The sequence below is a fragment of the Sus scrofa genome, chromosome 2, assembly GCF_000003025.6.
Source record: "Sus scrofa isolate TJ Tabasco breed Duroc chromosome 2, Sscrofa11.1, whole genome shotgun sequence".
NCBI lineage: Eukaryota > Metazoa > Chordata > Mammalia > Artiodactyla > Suidae > Sus > Sus scrofa.
In genome coordinates this window covers 75,068,220-75,090,845 of record NC_010444.4, presented here as the reverse complement: position 1 = coordinate 75,090,845, position 22,626 = coordinate 75,068,220, and the positions used below count along the sequence as shown (strand labels likewise).

Genomic DNA, 22,626 nt, shown 5'->3' with positions numbered 1-22,626 from the left:
TTTCCCATCAATGCTTGGTTTCTGACATTCTTCCAAGGCGAGAGGCCCCTCTTTTGAGCTGCTATATGGCATTCCTCTGCTGTTTATTGAGCCAACTAACATTCCCGTTGGTGAAGGCCCAGTTCCACCAGTTCCAAGGGGGCTGTGACAGATGCCTCCTGGTGCCCAGAGCCTCCTTCTTTATCTGTAACCTGATGTGCCCACTGTGGGCCAGGCACCGGGCACTAGGCCAGGATACTGCTGGGAAAAAAAAAAGAGAACAGAACTCCTGCCCTCCTGGAGCCGACTTTCCAGTCACAGAGGAAACACAAGATGAATAAATAAAATATCTGCTATGTCAAGTCGGGCTCAATGCTAGGGAGGAAAAAAGCCAGGAAGAGAGACTGGGAGGTGGTAAGGGGAGGTGACATTTGAGCAAAGGAGGTGAAGGAGGGAACCACTTGGAGATCTGGGAGATGTTCCAAGCTTAGGTGTGCAGCCTGTGCAAAGGTCCCGAGGCTGGGCTGTGGCTGTTGGGCTAAATGAACAGCCAGAAGGTCCACTGGTGTGGCTGGAGCAGCCCTGAGGGAGGGGGAGAGAGGGAGGAGGGGAGGGCAGAGAGGGGATGGAGGCAGATGATGCAGGGCCTTGTGGGCAGCGGGGAGGACTTGGGATTTTACCCCCAGGAAAGTGGGAGCCCTGGAGGGCTGTGGGCAGAGGATGGACACCACGTGGCTCAGCTTACGCTACAGTAATCACCCTCCTCACCTCTTAGGGTTGTTGCTTGCAAGGATTAAATGAGTGCTCCACGCAGAGAATGAGCCCTGGGTCACACGCAGCTGCCCCATCCTTCTTTGTCATCCTTATTTTTCCCACTCCCTGGGGGAGCGCACAGCTGGTCTTGGCACGGCCAGGACACCTGGAGCCTGCGGCCCCCTCCCCGCCCCCCGCACTCCCTGGTGTCGCCTTCCCGAGAGGCTCGGGTTCCCGGATCCCCTTACCCAGGCGGCTCGGCTGTCTGTCGCGCCCTGAGCCGGGGGAGGGGAAGCTGCAGGAAGCAGCGGATCCGGCGGCGGTGGCGGTGGCCCCGGTGGCCAAGCTCCTCCTGCCATGGAGACCCCAGCGGCCCGCGAGGCCCAGGGAGCCGAGGCCTCGCGCCTGCCTGCGCCCCCGCCCTCGCCCGCGCCTGCGGAGCCCCCGGCCGAGTCCCCCACCCCCGCCACACCCCGCGCCCGCCCGCGCCTCGTCTTCCGCACGCAGCTGGCGCATGGCAGCCCCACGGGCAAGATCGAGGGCTTCACCAACGTCCGCGAGCTCTACTCCAAGATCGCCGAGGCCTTCGGGATCTCGCCCACAGAGGTGAGGTCCCCAGACCCCCAGTACCCGAGGCCACAGGCTGACCCGGGATTAGGGTGGGCCCTCGACCTCGAGATTGGGGCCCCAGATCCCCCTTCTCCGGATGGCGGGGATCCCATCTCCATATCTCATAGATGCGCTCTTGGACCCCGGGGTACCCATACCCTGGGGACTTCCTTTGCACACTGCTCAAAAGATGAGCAAGTCTTAGGGTTAGTGGATCCCTAGATCGTCCAGGAAAACGCTGGGCTGACCCAGCTAGGAGTGGAGCCCAGCCCACAGGGAACGGCCTCCGGTTCCTGGGCGACGCTGCGGGCTGGGGTTCCAGGCAGCCCCCTTTCAGGTAAGAAGTCCAGTGGCCACAGGGGTCGGGGGCTGGGCTATAAATGCGTCTCGCAGCCCCCAGGGGGCGCCAGCAGATTTAGACCGACCTGAACAAGCTGGCCTGGTGGGGTCTGGGCACCAAAGGGTTAAAATGGTCTGAGGTGAGAGTGGGAGAGGGGTGTCCTCCTGCCCACAGCCTTCTTCTTACCTTGCTCCCCATTCTGAGAGTTCCGTGCCCTGCCATTTTGCATGATTGGGATCCTGGTGGGGGATGGATGGACCAGTTTCATGCTCTGTGTGTCTCAATTTCCCTATCAGGCCTGGGAGCCCTGGCCCCGGTTGTTCTGCGCAGATGGGAGGAATGAGGTCTGTCGTTAATTTGGATCTCCCCCTCCTCTCCGGGACAGATCTTATTCTGCACCCTAAACAGCCACAAAGTGGACATGCAGAAACTCCTGGGCGGCCAGATAGGGTTGGAGGATTTTATCTTTGCCCACGTGCGCGGTGAGACCAAGGAGGTGGAGGTCACTAAGACTGAGGATGCCCTGGGACTGACCATCACGGACAATGGGGCTGGCTATGCCTTCATCAAGGTGCCCGTGGGGGTGGGTGGGTTCCCGGGTGGGTGGGTTCCCGCGTATCTGGCGACCTGGCGGGAGCCCTTGCCCCTCTCTGGTCCCAGTGGGCTCTGGGGACCTGAGAGGGGTGGCTGGGGTGGCCCTGGGAGTAACTCTGGGTCCCTGCAGAGGATCAAGGAGGGCAGCATCATCAACCGGATCCAGGCAGTGTGCGTGGGCGACAGTATCGAAGCCATCAACGACCACTCCATTGTTGGCTGCCGCCACTATGAGGTGGCCAAGATGCTCAGGGAACTGCCCAAGTCACAGCCCTTCACCCTGCGCCTGGTGCAACCCAAGAGAGCCTTCGGTGAGGGCCACCTGGGGTCCAGGGGCTGGGCTGGGGAGGGGAGCTCTTCCAGAAGCGGGTTCTCTGGGCGATCCAGGCAGCAAAGGGGCGGGGGGGAATGGGACAGGATGGAAGGTTCTAGGTGCTTCTAGTGACAGAACAGGGAGCTTTTGGCACTGTAGGAGAAACAAGTAGGTTTTTTCTATTATTATAGTCAGGCCAGGTATGGGGTCAGGGGAGGCTTGAGAAGTGCAGAAAAGGATGAAGAGGTGTCTGGATCTATTTCGTAACCTGGTTGGGAGACACTGAAGTACTGTTTTGGGGAGTTTCCTTATGGCACAGCAGGTTAAGGATCTGGCCTTGTCCTTGCAGTAGCTCAGGTCGCTGCTATGGCATGCGTTCAATCCCTAGCCTGGGAAATTTTGCATGCCACAGGTGCAGCAAAAACAAAAAACAACAAAAAAGTACTGCTTTGAGGCTATGATGAGTTCTAGAGAATGGTTTTCTTTTTTCTTTCTTTCTTTTTTTTTTTTTTTTTTTTTTTTTTTGCTTTTTAGGGCCGTACCTGTGGCATATGGAGGTTCCCAGGCTAGGGGTTGAATCAGACCTACAGGTGCCAGACTATGCCACAGCCACAGCCACACCAATACCAGATCCAAGCTGTGTCTGCCACCTACACCACAGCTCACAGCAATGCTGGATCCTTAACCCACTGGGCGAGGCCAGGGTCGAACCCGCAACCTCATGGTTCCTAGTTGGATTAGTTTCTACTGCGCCATGACAGGAACTCCTAGAGAATGGTTTTCTAAGGGAGTTCTAGAATGGTGCTTTTCTTTTTTTGGCTTTTTCTTTTTAGGGCTTAGTTGTGGCATATGTGATGTTTCCAGCCTAGGGGTCGAACTGAAGCTGCAGCTGCTGGCCTACGCCAGAGCCACAGCAACGCTAGATCCGAGCCTCGTCTGAGACCTACACCACAGCTCACGGCAACACCAGATCCTTAACCCACTGAGCAAGGCCAGGGATCGAACCTGCATCCTCACGGATACTAGTCGGGTTCGTTAACAGCTGAGCCACAACGGGAACTCCTAGAATGGTACTTTTCAAAGAGAAGTCTGTAACTAATCCACGGATGCAATAAGGAATTTTCCCTAGCAGAGGGTTTCCCAATCTTAGCACTAATGACATTTTCGACTGGATGATTCTTTGTTGGGGGAGGGGGAGAGGGCCCATCCTGGGCACTGTAGTGTTTTGAACAGCATCCTTGGCTTCAACCCAACAGATGCCAGTGGCTCCTCCAAGTTGTAACAACCCAAGAGAGTACTGTCCATGTCACCTGGGGGGACAAAATGCCACCGCCTCCCCTACCCACAAGGTTGAGAACCTTGCCTTTAGAATGTGGATTGCCCTGTTTAGTTTGGCAGACAGTTTTTTGTTTTGTTTTGTTTTGTTTTTTGTCTTTTTGCCATTACTTGGGCTGCTCCCACGGCATATGGAGGTTCCCAGGCTAGGGGTCTAATTGGAGCTGTAGCCACTGGCCTACGCCAGAGCCACAGCAATGCGGGATCCGAGCCACGTCTGCAACCTGCACCACAGCTCACGGCAACGCCAGACACTTAATCCACTGAGCAAGGCCAGGGATCAAACCCATAACCTCATGGTTCCTAGTCGGATTCGTTAACCACTGAGCCATGACGGGAACTCCAGCAGAAAGTTTTTTTTTTTTTTTTCCCCATAGGTAGACTTTCTTAAGGAAGCAAGCAGGATGCTAAGTTCCATTCTGGCACAGCCTTCTTACCTCATCATGGACTGGCCCTTTGAGCACTGTGCCAGAACAAGAGGTTCTAGAAGCACCCTGGCACCTCTGGAGGGAGGACCCAGGAGAGTGGGACAGGATGAGGTTCTAGATCTACCCTGGAGCATGACAGCAAACTCTGAAAGCCATGACTAGGTTAAGGAGGAGCCAATTCTAGAGCAAAGAGATTTCCAGATTGACCCTCTAGCCGCTAGGAGAATCTTAAGCAGTCTCTTTTTGAAAAAGTCACTTTAAGAAGAGGAGGAACATTTGAGCGAAGAAAGGATTCTCAAGCAGGGTCTCTGAAGATTCAGGCATGGACATAAGGAGGACTTGGAAGGGTAGGAAGGTTCTAGAAAGGCTCAGCTGGTGGCTTCTGAGTGTTCACAGAAAGGTAGGTCCACCCAGAACATATGCACCTCCGCCACTCTCACCCCTCCAGACATGATCGGCCAGAGGAGCCGGAGCAGCAAATGCCCCATGGAGGCAAAAGTCAGCAGCGGGAGGGAGACCCTGCGGCTTCGTTCGGGAGGGGCTGCCACCGTGGAGGAAGTGGTGAGTGGAGGGGAGGGAGTGGTCTTCAGGGGCTCTTGCACTCAGAGCTCTACCTCTGACTCAGCATGATCTTGGGTAAGACCCTCTCCTTTGCCCAGCCTCAGTTTCCCCACCTGCAAAATAGTGACACTGACTCACGTGAGGCCCCAGTCTGCTGTCACCTTTGGGCTAGGGGACTGGGGAGGGGGCTGGGCTGGAGGGATCCAAGGCTTCTGACCCTCTGCTTTTGCTCCTTATGCCCCCAGCCCAGTGAATTTGAGGAGGAAGCAACCCAGAGGGTGGATGACCTGCTGGAGAGTTACATGGGCATTCGGGACCCAGAGCTGGGTAAGGGGCCAGGGTAAGCCGGGTAGACCCAGGGGGGAGGACAGCCCACAGGGAGGAGGGAGGGGTCCCGGGAGAAGTTGGGGACCCCCAGGGCGCACCCTCACCCACCTCCCCTCCGCTTGACCTCCAGCGTCCACCATGGTGGAGACATCCAAGAAGACAGCGAGCGTCCAGGAGTTTGCACGCCATTTAGACTCCGTCTTGGGCGAGTTCGCCTTCCCAGACGAGTTTGTGGTGGAGGTGTGGGCCGCCCTCGGCGAGGCCAGGGAGGTCTGTGGCTAGTCTGCCCTGGGGCCGAGCGCAGCCCCAGCCCAGAGCTCAGCCCCCTGCCCCAACCCTTCCAGCCAGTTCCTGAAGTCCAACCCTGCTCCCAAGGCCAGAAGCCCAGATCTGAGACCCAGTCCTGCTCTAGAACCCAGGCCAGCTCCAAAAACCAGCCTCCTGCTAGAGCCCAGGCCAGCCCTGAGACTCAGCCCTGTTCTGGAACCCACACCCGTTTCGAGACCATGTCCAGCTCTAAGACCCAACCCTGCTCTAGAGCCCAGGCCCCCTCTGAGGCCCAGTTCATCACTAGAATCCCATCCAGGTCTGAGATGGAACCCAGCTCCAGAACGCAGCCGAGTTCCACAGCCCAGCTCTCCTCTAGAACCCAGGACTGCTCTGAGGCTAAGCTGAGCTCTGACATGAAGTCAAGTTTTGGAACCCAGACAAGTTTTAAGGGCCAGCCCAGCTCTGAAATCAATCCTAGGTTGGAAAGCCAGGCCAGCTTTCTGACCGAGCCCTGCCATAAAACTCGACCCAACTCCGGAATGCAAAACAGCTCCACCACACAGCCGGATCTGGACACCGGGTCTAGCTCGGGAACATCAGTAAGTTCTGGTACCCAGGTGAGACTCAAGAAGCAACCCAGCTCCAGAAGCCACACCAGCTCAGGATTCAGAGACGGTTCCCAAACCCAACCCTATTCACAAACCCAGACCAGCTCAGGAACCCAGATGGATGCTGCAGCCCAGGCCAGGTCCAGACCCCAGCCCTGCTCTAAAACTCAGTTGCGCTCAAGTACCCACCCCCATCCCAGGGCCCAGTCCAGCCTCAGCGACGAGTCCAGCTCGGAGACTGAGCCCAGCTCTAGAGCCCAGTCTAGTGAGACACGCAAGCTCATCTCCAGAATTCAGACAAGCTCTGGACCCCCAGCTACCTCTGGGGCGAGGCTTGATGCTGAGCTGTACATTTCCTGCAGAACACAGAGCAGCTCCAGAACGCCATCCAGCTCTGGGACCCAGACAGAGTTCAAGTCCTGGCCGATTTCCAGAGTTCAGTCCAGCTCAGGCACCTCACTCGGCTCCAGAACTCAGCTAAGTTCTAGAGCACAGCCTAGCTCTGAAAGCCCATCCAGCTCCAAAGCCCAGTCACTTGTTGAGTTGAGTTCCAGAATCCAGCTAAAGTCTGGAATCCAGTCAAGTCCTGTGACCCAGACCAATGAAGCAACAGACTTAAGCTCCACAGATCTGTTGAGCTCTGAGAGCAGACCCAGCTCCAGGCCTCAGCCCTGCCCAGGAACTCAAAAACTGTCTGGGACTCAGCTCATCTCAGAAACCCTGCCAAGCTCTAGATACCAACTCCAGGCCACAACCCAGGGAAGCTCTAGTATTGAGTCAGATTTTGGGAGGCAGACCAGCTCTGGAACTCAGCCCATTTCTAAAGCACAGCCCAGCTCTGGGACTCAGACAAGTTCAAGAATTCAGCCCAGCTCGGAAACCCATATCAGATCCAGAACCCAGCCTGTTTCTGGAACTCAATCCAGCTCCAAAATCCAGACTGATTCTGGAACCCGTCTGAGCTCTGAGGCCCTGCCCAGCTCTGGGACTCAGATCAGTGCAAGAATTCAGCCCAGCTCTGGAGTCCATCTTAGTTCTAGAACCCAGCCTATTTCTAGAACCCAACCCAGATCCAGAATCCAGGGCAGCTCCAGGATTCAGCTTAGCTCTGAGACTCAACCCAGCTCTGAAACCCAGACCAGTTCAAGAATACCACCCAGCTCTGGAACCCAACTCAGCTCCAGAATGCAGACCAGTTCTGGGACCCAGCTCAGCTCTGAGACACAGCCCAGAGGACAAATGCAGCCCAACTCTGAAACTCACCTCAGTTCCAGAACCCAGCCTGTTTCTGGAACGCAATCCAGCTCCAGAACCCAGACTGGTTCTGGATGCCAGCCTAGCTCTGAGATCCAGCCTAGCTGTGGAACAAGTTTAAGAGTTCAGCCCAGCTCTGGAGCCCAGCTCAGCTCCAGAACCCAGCCCAGCTCCAGGATTCAGCTCAGCTCTGAGACTCGACCTAGCTCTGAAACCCAGACCAGTTCAAGAACACAGCCCAGCTCTGGAACCCAACCCAGCTCCACAATGCAGGCCAGTTCTGGAACCCAGCCCCGCTCAGGGACGCAGACTGGTTCAAGGATTCAGCCCAGCTCTGGAGCCCAGCTCAGCTCCAGAACACAGCCCAGCTCCAGAATTCAGTTCCGTTTTGAGACTCACCCCAGCTCTGAAACCCAGACCAATTCAAAAACTCAGCCCACCTCTGGAGTCTACTTTAGTTCCAGAACCCAGCTGGTTTCTGGAACCCAACCCAGCTCCAGAAAGCAAACCAGTTCTGGAGTCTACTTTAGTTCCAGAACCCAGCCGGTTTCTGGAACCCAACCCAGCTCCAGAAAGCAAACCAGTTCTGGAACCCAGCTCTGCTCTGAGCCCCAGAACAGTGCAAGAACACAACCCAGCTCTGGAGTCCACCTTAGTATCAGAACCAAATCTGTTTCTGAAACTCAATCTAGCTCTGGAAGCCAGACCAGCTCAAGAATCCAGCTCAGCTCTAGAAATGGACTCCACCCACAGACGCCTGGCCTTGACCCCCAAACCCGACCTGATCCCACTCCCCCAGCTCTACTTCAAAACCCAAGCCCAAAACCCAGAACCCCAACTCCAGGTCCTAGCAAAGTCTCTTGTCCTCAGCCCCAGCCCCATGATCTGGTACAAGGAACCCAGGTTGATACCGGCCTGGGCCAAAGTCCATCAACTTCCCACTTGACCCCACAGCCACAGCCCGCTTCAGCCCCCCAGAAACCAGCCCTTTCCCCCAAGCCACAGCTGGGATCCCAAAAGTCCACCCCATTCACCAAATTTGTCATCTCTAGTTCTGCCCCCAGGGTGTCCCTCCTGTGTTCCCAGCCCCCTCAACCCTTAGCTCAGGGGCCTGCCCCCTCCCCTGTGCCCAGGGAATCAGGGCTGGCTCCTGGGGGTCGGAGCCCCTTTTCCATAGCCCCCATGACCCCCCTCCCCTCTCATGCTCCTCCATGCCTGAGTCCCCCAGAAACAGCAGGTGAACTCGCCCCCCACCGGCAGGGGGTGGGGGAAGGGTAGAAACGGGGGCTTTGGTTTCACTCAGGCCTGGCTCAGGAGGTGTAAGCAGATCCCAGGTCTATGGAGGGGAAGCAGGGTGGAGGGGGTGCAGTTTGCTCCTCATGTACCTCGAGGGCTCCTGGGGAATAAAGGCATCTCCCACCCATGCAGCTGGTGTGTCATTTTGGCGGAAGAGCAGAGGGAGGGGCAGGCATGCGGATCTGGGTGGCTGACATGACAACACTAGATGCTTTTTGTTTTTTGGCCACACCCATGGCACGCAGAAGTTCCCAGGCCAGGGATCGAACCCACACCACAGCAATAACCAGAGCCACAGCAGTGACCACACCGGATCCTTAACCCACTGAGCCACCAGGGAACTCCAAACACTAGAAGCTTATTAAGCGCCTACTCTGTGCCAGGCACGTAATTAAGTGCTAATTGTGCAGACGCTCACGTACCCATGCACACACATGGTGCTCTATAAAAGCTCAGTCATTCAGCCAGTTAATCTGCCTTTATTGAGCACCTGCTATGGGCCAGGGGCTGCTTTTTTGAGGTTTGGGGAGTCTGAAGGGCTCAGTGAGTGGGTGGCTAACCACAAGCTTATGGTGGGGTCCACCCATCTGCAGTGAAGGAAGCAGGCGTGCACCTCACAGTCACCCTCTCTTTTCCTCACCTGCAAAATGGGTTTAATCCCAGAACACTCTCCTAGGGGCTGTAGGGAGGGTTCCAGGAGATCCAAGCTGTAAAGTGCTTAGGGAAGACTCTGTGAAGGAGGTGGGGAGAGGAGCCACAAGCTAGCCCAGCCCTGGCGCTTTCCCCACCGCCCGCCCTAGCCCCGCAAGGCTGCCCCAAGGTTGGATAGCGGGGTGATAGGAATCCTGATGCAAGAAATTCAACAATCAACAATTCCAGAGCCAAAGGAAAATAAAGCCCAGGTGGAGACTATATTTTGGCAAGAGGGAGGGTATCTTACCCATTCACATTCAATTTTTTTCTAGACAGCGTTTTTGGGTTGGGGTGTCAAGGGAAACCAACTGTACTCCAAGTAAGTAGGTCATACTCAGGAGCCAGCAACCCCCATTTCTGGAGGAGTTCTGGAAGGGGAGGCTTACAAGTCTGATTCCCCCCAGACACCCTCCCAATCACCACCCCCATCCTTCCTGGGGCTGGGAGGGGACACAGAGTGGGGAGGGGGCTGAGGGAGGGGAGAGGAGGCCTTGGAAAGGGGGATCGGGGAGAGTCAGGGGTCCTCGGGGCTGATGGAAGACAGTGCACAATCCTGCCCCTCAAACCCTTTGCCCATCCTGCACTCCTGACTCCCGGGACCTCACAGCGACCATCAGGGAGGACCAAGGTTTAATGGGGGACACACTGGCAGGGTCACTGTCCTCTGTCCATCCAGAGCCACCACCGACATCCAGCCCAGACTCTACTGCATCGTGGGCCTGCGGGAGAGCTGGGGTTGCAGAGAGAGCGACCTGGACCTGGTGCTGAGGCGAGGGTGGAGGCGCCGGATCACTGCCCGTCGAAACAGGATGTACACCCAGGGGTCGAGGATCTGGTTCCAGGTGGCCACGCGCAGGTAGATGAGCAGCTGTTGCTCCGTAGCTCGGGGCAGCTGCCCGGTCAGGCTCATGACAGGCGGGCTCCGCAGAACTGTCTGGGCGATGAAGACCTGCCAGGGGCCAGAGGGTCAGCCAGGGCCAGGCTGATTGTCAGCCCTGCCCTCCACCAGCCGGCCCCAAGCTCCAGTGCCGATGTGTTACCACCACTGTGCTGTGTGACCTTGGGAGAGAGGCCTGACCTCTCTGAGCTTCAGTTGGTGTGGCCATAAGATAGCACCCTTCCCCTGCTCCTCTTCTGGGCATGATTAAATGTGGCAGACAAGAGGACTTGCAGGTGCGGACAGGTGGCATTGCTATGTCGCTACGACAGCCAGCGTTATTGTTTTATGAAAGGTTTATATTTTATACAAATTTTAGAATATAATAAAATTATGGCATAAACTGTATATTAAATAATTGGATTAAATATATACTTTAAGTAATTTTATATTCTATTTAAATTTAGAGTTTATGACACTTTTATATGAAATAATTTTTATGTTAAATTCTTATGTTAAATCATTTAAATATATTTTAGTAAAGACTGGGTTTTAAAACATTTTTTCTTTCATTTTTTTTTATTCCTTATTTTATTTTACTTATTTATTTATTTAGGCTGTACCTGTGCCATGTAGAAGTTCCCAGGCTGGGGACTGAACCTGTGCCATAGCAGTGACTACACACTGAGCCACTAGGGAACTCCAAAATATTGGATTTTATATTTAATATTACACAATATATAACAAAGTATTATAGAACATAATCATATAATTAGCTACAGATAATTAATATATTGACTATAACTATAATATATAATTATAGTATGGAACAATTATATATAACTATATAATTATGTGACTGTTATATAATGATTGATACAATTATTAAGTGTTAATTAATAATATATGGAGTTCCTGTTGTGGCGCGGTGGAGAAGAATCCAACTAGGAACCATGAGGTTTGTGGGATGGATCCCTGGCCTCGCTCAGTGGGTTAAGGATCCGACGTTGCTGTGAGCTGTGGTGTAGGTCGTAGACATGGCTCAGATCTGGTGTTGCTGTGGCTCTGGTGTAGGCCGATGGCAACAGCTCCAATTTGACCTCTAGCCTGGGAACCTCCATATGCTGCGGGTGCGGCCCTAAAAAGACAAAATACAAAAATATATATATATATAATATATATATATAAAACTATAGTATGGCTATTTTGGGCTATGCCCAAGGTAAGCAGAAGTTCCTGGGCCAGGGATCAAACCCATGCCATAGCAGTAACCAGAGCCACAGCAGTGAAAATGCTGGATCCTTAACCCACTGAGCCACCAGGGAACTCCTTAACTGTAGTTATATGTTACGAAATATTTAACAATTATATAATATATAGCTATATAAATATATTACATAATGATGGATATAATTATTAATTATGATACGGTAACCATATAATAATTCATTATAATGTGGGTTGTACTTTATAATTAAAATTTATATTGTTTGATAATTATAAGTCATATTATTATTATGTATATCATATTAAAATAAATTATTATTTTACCAGTGTTTCCTGACCACCTACTGTGTGCTGGGTAATACCGGGGACACTGCAGTGGCCAAGACAGACCTGGATCTCACTCGCAAGGCTCACAGTGCAGTCAGGACATGTGGCAAGGTGGCTGCGGCAGGGCAGTGGGGTGGAGGGGCAGAGCTGTGAGGGAAGCACTGTCCAGCCTGACCCGGCCTGGGTGAGGTAACTAGATGGTGAATAGCAGTTTTCTGGATCAGTCTGAAGGGAGCGTCTGTGGGCCTTTCTTGGCGACATAGGGAGCCAGGGGAGAGTTCAGAGTAGGACCTGGCCCATGAAGCAAATCTGGCCTGCCACTTGTTTTTGTTTTTGTTGTTGTTGGCTTTACTTTTGCTGTTTTGGTTTGCTTGGTTGTTTTGCGAAGATTGTTTTTACATGTGTAAATAGTGAGGGAAAAATAGAAAGCATAGTTTTTTACATGTGACTATGACATGAAATTAAAATTTCAGAGTCCATAAATGAGGTCCTATTGGCTCACGGCTGTGCTGTTCTTTTCCGTGTAGCTTTCATGCCACAACAGCAGAAAAAAGTCATTGTGACAAGAGACTGCGTTTAAAATGTTGACTCTACCAGAGTTCCCGTTGTGGTGCAGTAGAAACGAATCCGGTTAGGAACCGTGAGGTTGTGGGTTTGATCCCTGGCCTCGCTCAGTGGGTTAAGGATCTGGCATTGCCATGAGCTGTGGTGCAGGTCTCAGACACGGCTCAGATCCCGCGTTGCCGTGGCTGTGGTGGAGGCTGGCGGCTACAGCTCCGATTAGACCCCTAGCCTGGGAACCTCCATATGCCGTGGGTATGGCCCTAAAAGGAAAAAAAAGAATGTTGACTATGTGGCCCTTTAAGAAAAAAAACTTGTAGTTCCCACTGTGGCCCAGAGGAAGCGAATCCAACTGGTATCTATGAGGATGCAGGTTGGATCCCTGGCCTCACTCAGTGGGTCAGGGATCCGGCATTGCCATGAGCTGTGGTGTAAGCCGACAGCTGTAGCTCTAATTTGACCCCTAGCCTGGGAAATTCCATATGCTTTGGGTGGGGCCAAAAAAAAAAAAAAAAAAAAGAAGAAAGAAAGAAAAAAGAAAAAAAATTGCCACCAAAGAGGACTCAGGAATCATTTCATGATTCAATGATTCTTCCTGGGATGACTTTCTGGTTTTGATCTGGCAGTTGAACTCCTATTCATACTTCAAAGCCTCAGTTGCAATGTTTCAGAGCAGGGCCCATTCTGGTATTCCAAGAGAGTAGAGGCTGGAGGGCAAGGAGGAGGAAGAGGCTGGGCATCATGTACATGATGTGGACCTGCCTGAGTCTGGCAAGTCAGGGTCCTTGCAAGGTGCCAGACTTGTGCACCCAACTGGGGAAGGAAGCAGGAAGTCGGCAAGAAACTGGTACCTGGGGTGAGTCCCAGCTGCAGGCACTGAGGGGTAGCAGGAGAGTGGCGTTACAGGATTTCCCAGCTCTGCCTGTGAAATGTGCTTCTGTTCTGTCCCTGGGGTGTCCCTCCCCAGCCTGGTCTCATAGAACTAAGGCCATTTTTGCACTTGCTTAAAATTCTTGTCCTTATTATTTATTGGGAGGCATCTAGACGATGCCCATGAACACCTGAGTCAGGTTCTCCTCTGTTCACAGCCCTCCAGGGCTCCTGCCTCCCTCTTAGTAAAAGTCTTCCCTGACACCCACAAGGCCTGCACAATCTGCCCTGTCCTCTCCCTGCACCCCCATCACTTCCTCTCTCCCTCTCACTCACTCTCCTCCAGCCACACCAGCCTCTTCGCTGTTCCTCCAACACTCCAGGTATAGTCCTGTCCCAGGACCTTTGCACTGACCGTGCCCTCTGCCTGGAATGTTCCCTCTACCCCATATCTCCTCATGGTTCATTCCCTCACCTCCTCCATGTCTTTTCTCAAACGTCGCCTTCACCAAGAGGTCCCTAAAAAGGATCTGCCTCAGCCTCCTTCTCCTCCCTGCCTTCCAGCTTCTACTCTCTTGGAACACCCAGGATGGGCCCTGCCCTGCACTAAAACCACTGGAGCTAGGGTTTTGAAGGATGAATAGGAGTTTAACTGCTAGCCAAAAAAAAAAAAAAAAAAAAGGAGAAGATATGCTAGGTAGAATCACTGAATCATGAAATGTTTCTTGGGCCCCCTTTGGTGGCAAACTTTTCCCTAAAGGGCCAAATAGTAAACGTTTTAAACATGGTCTCTGTCAAAATAACTTTTGTCTCTGCTGTTGTAGCAAGAAAGTTACCACGAAACAAATAGGTATGACTGTGTACTAATGCTCTATTTTTGGATGCAGAAATTTGAGTTTCATGTTATTTTCACATATCACAGAAACTTATGCTCCTTTCTATTTTTTCTCTCACCATTCACACGTGTAAAAGCATTCTCAGCAAAACAAAGCAAAATCAAATTTGTAATTCTCCTATCCCACAGGTTTAAGTTTTGGTTTAGCCTTTATCACTTCCTAATATCTACCACTTCACTTATTTATATATTATGTTTCTTTCTTTCTTTTTCCTTTTCCTTTTTTTTTTTTTTTTTTTTTTTTTGCTTTTTAGACCCGCACCTGTGGCGTATGGAAGTTCCCAGGATAGGGGTCAAATCGGAGTTGCAGCTGCTGGCCTATGTCACAGCTACAGCAACACAGGATCCAAGCAGAGTCTGCGATGTACACCACAGCTCCAGGGAATGCCAGATCTTTAACCCACTGAGCGTGGCAAGGGACCAAACCCACATCCTCATGGATCCTAGCTGGGTTCATTAACCACTGAGCCACAAAGGGAACTCCTACTATGTTTATTTTCTGTTTTCCCCACTGCCTAAGAGCTCCAGGAAGTCAAGTATTTTTGTCAGTTTTTTTCCCCCTGGAAAAAACTTTTTGTGTCCCCGGTGCCTAGACCAGAGCCAGCAACATAATAGTCACTCCACAAATGTTTGTTGGAGGAACAAATGAATAAATGAGTTGATTTCATCCTCACTGTCACTGAGAGACGTACATCTTTTTTTTTTTTTTTTTTTTTTTGCTTTTTTAGGGCCGCGACCTATGGAAGTTCCCAGGCTAGGGGTCAAATTGGAGCTACAGCTGCTGGCCTACACCACAGCCACAGCAACGCAGGATCTGAGCCGCATCTGAGATCTACACCACGGCTCATGGCAATGCTGGATCCTTTAACCCACTGAGCGAGGCCAGGGATTGAATCTATATCCTCATGGATACTAGTTGGATTCATTTCTGCTGTGCCACAACAGGATCTTCTGAGGCAGACACCTTTTTAATAATCCCCATGATGAGAGGAATTTGAGGCTGGAGGAGGGAAGCCCATAGCCAGGTAAGTCCTTGCTGTACAGGAGTGGGAAGCCAAGTATCTGATTCCAGATTCCGGGCTTGTCCTGATCTAATCAGAGATGGAAAAACAACCACTCCAAGTGGCCAGTTACATCAATCCGTGGAAGGACTTCAACAAGCTCCCTTGACTCAGGGAAAGTTCTGTACAGGGCTGGGGTCCAGCCCAGCACTAGGCACAAAATAGACTTAGGATGTGTTTGATGATTTGGTAATTCTACCTAGAATGCCTTCCCTGTTTCAGTCTAGCAGGCAAACTCCTCTTCATCCTTCAAAACCCCATCTCCGATGCCCCTCTTCTGAAAAGCCTTCCCTGATACCCCAGAGGGAGCCCTGGAGCCCCTCCCTGGGCATCCCAGGCCCAGGACACTGCCTCCATCCCAGTCCTGGTTGGGGTTCTCTGTGTCTCGTTCATGAGCTCCTCAAGGAAGGACCCTGAACATTGGTGGCATGCCCACATTTTCTCAGGCAGATGAGAACCTGAGGGCTAGGAATTCATTTGGAATGAACCAAGGCCTAGTCCCCAAGGGTGGTGGGAGCCCCCTGGCAGGAACCCCCATACCCGCCACTCACCAGCAGTGGCATCCAGCAGATACTGGCCACCACCATGATGCCCATGAGCTGAGCCATCATCTCGACCTCACAGTCCCGCGGGCGCTGCTGGGCGGTCTCCTGCCCGTGGTAGACAAAGCACAGGGTGGCGACGCTGATTGTGTTGAGCAGGAAGGATAGCCCCACAGAGAGGCTGCCGAAACAGGCGAAGAGGAGGCCAAAAGCCACATCTCCTGGCTCGCTGCCGAGTGTGAGGAAGCACCAGGAGCCCGGGTACTGCACGGTGTAGCGGCCCACGCCCAGCAGGGGCAGCAGGCCCAGCACCAGCGCGGTGGCCCACACCAGTCCCACCATGGCCCAGGCCCGGCGATGCGAAGTGGCCGTAGGGCGCGAGAAGGGCCGGGTGATGCCCAGGAAGCGCTCTGAGGCCATGGCAGCTCCCAGCAGCAGCGGACACAGGCCAAAAAAGACCATGATGACACCCATGAAGTGGCAGAGGCGGCAGCTAGGGTCCACGGCCTGCCAGTCGAAGAGGGCGGCATGCTGGGACACCACGATGGCACCGGTGGACAACAGTCCCATGAAGTCAGTGAGGACCAGGCCGCAGAGGAAGGTCAGGAAGGAGGAGCGCCCATAAGAGCTGCTCTGCCTCGCACCCGCCAGCACACCTAGCGCCAGCAGGTTGGAGGCCAGGCCCACCAGGCAGAAGGAGGCCGCGAACCAGGGGGAGGCAATCAGGCGCCGCTCCTCCAGTGTGATGTTTGTTGGCCGGAAACAGGGCCCCAGAGAACTGCCATTGGGCCACATGGTGCCAGAGCGGAGCAGGGAGGGTCACCACCCCATCAGGCCAAGACTGCAGGTGGGGCGGGCTGGCACTGGCTCAGGCACACCTGGTGGGGAGGTGGGCAGAGAAGATTTGCTGGTGATTCATCCTGCAGTTTAATCTGAACAGCCCTGGTGAACTCCTACACAACCTTCAATACCCCAGCTCAAATATCCCCTTCTTGAGGAAGTCTTTCGTGATCTCACACCCCAACTCAGTATTACTTTTACTACTACCACTAGCTCCACCTCTGTCCTGACCCTGGCTCAGTGACCCTCAAGGGTGACGATGAGTTCTGTCTCCTCTGGAACTCCTGGAGGATATCAGTTAGTATTTGCAAAGTTGCAGAGAGGGGCTGAGAAACTCTGGGTTTGAACTCCAGCCCGGGTATGCACCATGTGGCCCCAGGCAAATGATTTCTTCTCTCTAAACTTCCGTTTCCCTGTTGGTCATCTATCTGACCCCTTGTCAGGCTGCATCATCCACGATAGATTTCACGTGTCCAGTGCGGGAAGGACAAATGGCCAGAGGTCGCTGGCTCTTGTGCCGGCTCTGAGGTCAGTCTTGAGGGTCACAATTTCCTGTGAAGGCCTGTGGGGGAGGCCCACCCCCACCTGTGTTTTAGGGAGACCCTTCTTCATGTACTGGCTTCATGAATATTCTCTCCCTCCCCAATTTTTACTTAATAAGAAAGAAACCCAGAAATCCAGTTCCATTCTGGGAACAAAAAACAGCTGGTTTGGAGTGACAGGGTCCCCAGGGATGGGCTATAAACAGCAGCAGGAAGCACCCACTACCCGGTGTGGGGTCGGGGGAGAAGTCTGGAGAGACGTGTGGAGAGACGTCTGGCCAGATGTGGGGATTTTGAGTAGAAATATAACGAGACCATTCAAAAACCAGCTCCCAGTTCTCCCAAAGGACACAGCAAGGAGGGCATACGGTCACCACGAGCCCAGGGCTAGCATTCGGGTCCCCAGCCTCCTGCCCCAGGCACATATCACGAGCCATCCTTGTGCTGGCACCGAGGGGGCACCGGGTGGCAGGATCAGAGTGGGCAAACGTGGGGGGAGGCAGGACCGTGGGAGGTACGGAGTTTCCAGGTGGTTAAAGTTCATAAAGGTCCTATTTTCTTGTTTTGTTTTTTGTTTTTGGTTTGCTTTTCAGGGCCGCACCTACAGCATATGGAAGCTCCCAGGCTAGGGGTGCAATTTGAGCTGCAGCTGATGGCCTAAACCACAGCCACAGCAACGGTCCTGGCTCTGAGCCTCAGTCTCCCTTCCTAGAAAATGGGGCTGATGATGGGACTGGTTCTGACCTTTTTTTTTTTTTTTTTTTTTTTTTAATCTTTTTGCCATTTCTAGGGCCGCTTCCGTGGCATATGGAGGTTCCCAGGCTAGGGGTCTAATCGGAGCTGTAGCTGCCGGCCTATGCCAGAGCCACAGTAACGCGGGATCCGAGTGGGCACACCACAGCTCACGGCAATTCTGGATCCTTAACCCAGAGCAAGGCCAGGGATCGAACCCACAACCTCATGATTCCTAGTTGGATTCATTAACCACTGAGCCACGACGGGAACTCCTCAGCCCATGTCGATGCTGAGTTCGTGCTGGTCCCCACGGTGGTGCCTGGGGTCGGGGCCTCTGCAGTGAATGTCCTGAGCCGCCCCTCACACTCCATCTTGTTGATTCATCTCAGCAACTCCTTATCTAGCCTCATAAATTATCCAGCTCCTGAGAGCCAGTTGCACTGAGGTCTCTCCCACGCAGAGAGCCAAGGCCACTGCCACTTTGTTGGGGGTGTGGCCTCGAGTGGGGAAACTGAGGCCCAGAGAGGGTGGGGTGGGGTGGGGGTTTTCCATGCGCCTGGACATCTGAGCCCTTTGCTCCGGGCAAGGGCGTGCTCTTTGCCTTCTCACATTTGGCCTGCCCTTGGATTCCTCCTGGAACAGGGCTCTCACTTCCTCCCTCCCTCCTTCTCCCTCCAGAGGCTTCCTCCCTCCCTCTCTCTCCCGCCAGAGCTGGTATGCAGCTGTTTCTGAACATTCCTGGGGACTCAGGCCGCCCCTGCGGTCATTGTCCCAGCCTCAGCCAGAAGGGACTGCCAGCTCCTGAGTCTCATGGTTCCCTGGTCCCCTACCCTCATGCAGAAGGTTACGCACGCAGGGTCACACACCCTGCCTCACACCTCGCAGGCCTGGGAACAAACCAGTGACCAAGGCCCCTTGGCCTGGGGGAGGCTGGAAACTGGCACTACTCCCTCTGGCCCCAGCCTGCAGTTTCCAGTCTCCCCCACGGGTTCAGGTGATAGTGGCCAGCTCAAGTTCCCCAGGCAAGCAGGCCAGGAGGGGCACCTGGTAAGGTCTCCCTTCCCCTCCCACACTGGCCAGGAGGGATGGCAGGGCCTCCACCCTGCAGGGGACTGTCCTTATCCCAGCCCAAGGTTCAGAAGCACCGCTGTGTGGCCTTTGGGGGAATCGATCTCATTCTGTGCCTTGTGGGACGCATGGACCCAGATTAGATGGACAAACCCAGGATTCTCTGGTCATAAAGTGGGGAGGTTTGGATTTTCTTTTTTGTCTTTTTTTTTTTTAGGGCCGCACCCTCAGCATGTGAAGGTTCCCAGGCTAAGGGTCGAATCAGAGCTGTAGCCGCCAGCCTATACCACCGCCACAACAGCGCAGGATCTGAGCTGCATCTGCGACCTACACCACAGCTCACAGCAATTCCAGATTCTTAACCCACTGAGTGAGGCCAGGGATCGAACCTGCCTCCTCATGGATGCTAATCAGATTCGTTTCTGCTGTGCCACAATGGGAACTCTGACTTTTTTTTTAATGCCTGCACGCATGGCTCGTGGAAGTTCCTGGGCCACGGTCTGAATTCCAGCTGCAGGGGCAAGACCTGAGCAGCAGCTGTGGCAATTCCTGATCCTTGGCACACTATGCCACCAGGCCAGGGATCAAACCTGAACTTCTGCAGTGATCCGAACTGCTGCCATCAGATTCTTAACCCACTGCACCACAAAAAAGAACTCCCAAGGTTTGGACTTTGAAGGTCTAGGGTTCTGGATCTTGAATGAGCTCCCAGTTCTGGAACCCGAAAGCCTCCAAGAGTCTAGAATTTCAAGGGGTTGCAGTTCTAGAACTTTGATAGGAATGTGGCTGGCTCCTGGGTTCCAGATAGTTCTGTCTCGGGTTCTGGCTCCTCTCTGAGGACGGACATTCCGTGCTCCTGCAGCCCACCTGGGAGAGGCTGGCAGGGGGGTGGGCTCCATCCACTGTTGTCCCAGAGGCCTGGGCGCTGGGCTGGGCTCCCCCCACTGTGGCCCTGATGGAATGTGGCCTTTAGTTCCCAGGAACCAGGCCCCTCCTCTGCCTGTCATCGCCTGCTCCATTCCTCCTCTCCTTCCAGAAAGTCTTCTATCTCTTCACAAGTCCCTTTCTCTCTTGTCACCCCACCCCCTCGCCTGCCTGGGCTTCCTGTCCCCGTGGCCCACCCAGCATCCCCCAGGGGTGACAGTGACCTCAGACAAGCTCAGACTAATGTCCGAGATCTACCCCTGCCAAGCTGGGGGCTCAAACTTGCCGAGACTGTTTCCCCCTCTGTGAAATGGGGATGACAAGGACACCAGGTCCCTGCGGGTCTTCTGGCTGGTCTTCCCAGGCCTGACCTGCTCCTGCTGCCCCGGCCTCTGCCTCAGCTGTGCGGTGCACCCTTCCGGAGATAAGCTCACTGCTTATCTCCTGGTCGGGTGCGTGGGGCAACCAGGTGGCAGCTGTAGGTGTGACCTCTGACCTCAGCCTAGCTCCCCGTTTCCTAAGTCCTCTTGATGCTGCCCTGGTGGTGAATGGCAATGTGCCCTCACCAGAAACTGCCGGGTCTGGGCCAGTCTCTGATCAGTCCCTGTGACTGATGCAGACCCACCCGCCTGTGGGTGTGGGTCCCCTCCATGCCCTTGTGCAGCCACAGATGCTCACACAGCCACACTCATACACACAGGGACATTGTCAGCCCCCAGCAACCCCCTCCCCGCCCCCACCCCCACTTCCCCTCACCACAGGCTCAATTTCCGGGAACTTTTCCTGTTTGTGACACCAACCAGGCCCCCAACACAGAAGATGCAGAGCAGGGGCTCCACATTCAGACTGACAGGGTTAAAGCTGAGCTTTGGCCCTAACTCACACGTTCCCTTGGAGCCTCAGTTTCGTTATCTGCCCAGTGGGCATCCTCCCAGTGCTCACCACTCATGGTTGTCCAGTGGGCACACAAAGGGACAGGTTTGAGACAAAGGGACAGGACCCAGGCCAGATAGCCAGTGGTTTATCATGACACGGTTATAGCGGTTGCAGACACAACCAACCAGAAGTGTGCTAACAGCTCCACCAGCGCCCTGGCACCCTCGCGGGCTGGGGCACCACAGGACCCAGAGTGGTCAGGCATGGACCAAGAAACCCACACACAGGCACATCCTCTGCCGTACTCGCTAGAGAGACACACACAGGTGCCCGGGACAGGTAGCACTCCAGGCCGGGACCCAGGCTCACCTAAGCCCCAGGACACCCAGCACCTGTCACCGCCCATGGTGACACACGTGCAGCAGAGCAGATCACTACAGGATACACCCGAGCCACACCTGCCCATTCTTATGCCTGCCCCTAACCTAATGCGGATTGTCCTCACCTGGTGTTGGTGGTTGATGGGGCGAGCAAGGGTAACCTTGCCGCGTCGCTGGTGTTCGTGGGGGTGCCGGGCAGGAAGGTGGACGTGTGGAGGCGGAAGCAGGGCAGCCGGGCCTTCGGGTCCCCAGGAGAAACTGAGTCACGGAGGGCGGGCTGCAGCAAGGACGCCGGCGCTGCCACGTCGCGGCAGGGCACAGATGGAGGGCGCCGCGGAACGGGACGCCAAGGATGCTTGGGGTCCCAGGGCCAAAGGAGGGCGAGGTCCCCTCCCAGCTTGGAGGGGGTTCCGCGGGGACAAATATAGCCTGGGCGGTGGCGGTGCTCTGCTCTGCAGCCCGCGCTGGGCTCTGCCCTAGCCTATGTCTCTCTGTCCTTCCGTCGGTCTCGCATCACCCCTCCCCCCCTGCGCTGGCCACGCCCCTCACGCCCAGGCCTGGCTGATGTGGGTCAGTGGGCGCCCCCCTGAGCCCCGCAGGGAGACTGCGCAGCTTCCTGGGGAAGAGGCGCCGGTGCGTCTCCGGGGCCCCAGGGATAGGGGTGCGGTGGCTGGGGTGGCCTGCGCCCTCTCAGGAGCCTCCACCCGCCGCCATCAGCCTCCCCCCCTGCCCGGCCCCCTCCCAGCACTCCAGCCACCAGGCCCCGCATTATTCACCGTCTGAGCAGCACCCAAAGCCGGGAGGGGGCGGGGCGGGGGCGGGCCGAGAGGGTCAGCTCCCCAGGAGGCCCAGAGGCCCAGGGCTCAGAGCTGGTGAACCCGGTGAGGTGGGGCCTGGCACACAGTAGGTGCCTAATTAATGTAGGGTCTGTTTGCGGGACCCTGCCAGGGCTGGCGGTAGCGGGGGTAGGGATGGTTAGAGAGGAGTAGGGACCAGACTCACCAGCCAGAAGTTTCATGGCTTTCCTGGAGCAGGTGAGCTGGGAGCGCTGTGTGGCAGCTTCGAGGCAGAGGGGGTTGCTGTGAGTTCAAAGGCTGGTGTGGGAGTCAGAGGAGGCCAAGCCTGAAGCAGAGCTGCCTGTAGTGGGGGTGGGGAGGTACGCTTCCCCTTTATCCCCCAGGGCCTGGTAAGGAAGGATGCCCGGGGCCACTTCAGGAATGACTGAGGAGGAGGCAGGGAGCTGGAAGCAGGGCTGAGGAATGACACCCTAGGCAGGATGGGCTTCCTTGAAAGACGCCCCCCGCCCCCCACCACGGGCTTCCGCCAGACTCACTCAGGGCTTCAGGCCAGGGTCTCATCAGCTGAAAGCCATGAAAGCATAGGGTGACCAGTTGGGCAGGGCTAGAGCAAAGGAGTGGATGCTGGGCTGTGATGCAGGAAAGTAAGATGCTTCTTAAAGTTCCTTCCTGCCCACAGTCCTTGGGCCTCAGGTGGGTGAAGGGGGGGGGTCCCTGGGGCTGGGGCTGGCCTTGGAGGATGCA

General features: G+C 54.6%; 2 protein-coding genes across 6 annotated transcripts; one reads left to right on the top strand and one right to left on the bottom strand.

The window, feature by feature from the left end:
- Positions 701-8,798, top strand: GIPC3 (GIPC PDZ domain containing family member 3). Of its 2 annotated transcripts, none has more exons than XM_021084090.1 (6): positions 701-1,338; positions 2,067-2,252; positions 2,406-2,586; positions 4,800-4,912; positions 5,158-5,252; positions 5,370-8,798. In XM_021084090.1, the coding sequence occupies exons 1-6, from the start codon at positions 1,090-1,092 to the stop codon at positions 8,647-8,649; spliced, it is 4,104 nt and encodes a 1,367-aa protein (XP_020939749.1). In that variant the 5' UTR covers positions 701-1,089; the 3' UTR covers positions 8,650-8,798. The 2 variants fall into 2 exon arrangements, with proteins under 2 accessions (XP_020939749.1, XP_020939750.1); XM_021084091.1 differs by having other exon boundaries at positions 731-1,338; positions 5,158-5,239.
- Positions 9,541-22,433, bottom strand: TBXA2R (thromboxane A2 receptor). 4 transcript variants are annotated; one of them, XM_021084111.1, is made up of 4 exons: positions 22,419-22,433; positions 21,211-22,179; positions 15,730-16,598; positions 9,541-10,309 (listed from the first exon to the last, which is right to left on the bottom strand). In XM_021084111.1, exons 3-4 carry the CDS (start codon positions 16,513-16,515, stop codon positions 10,064-10,066), a joined length of 1,032 nt encoding a protein of 343 aa, XP_020939770.1. In that variant the 5' UTR covers positions 16,516-16,598; positions 21,211-22,179; positions 22,419-22,433; the 3' UTR covers positions 9,541-10,063. The 4 variants fall into 4 exon arrangements, with proteins under 4 accessions (XP_020939770.1, XP_020939771.1, XP_020939772.1 ...); XM_021084112.1 differs by lacking the exon at positions 22,419-22,433 and having other exon boundaries at positions 21,211-21,362; positions 22,088-22,338; XM_021084113.1 differs by lacking the exon at positions 22,419-22,433 and having other exon boundaries at positions 21,211-21,323; positions 22,088-22,338.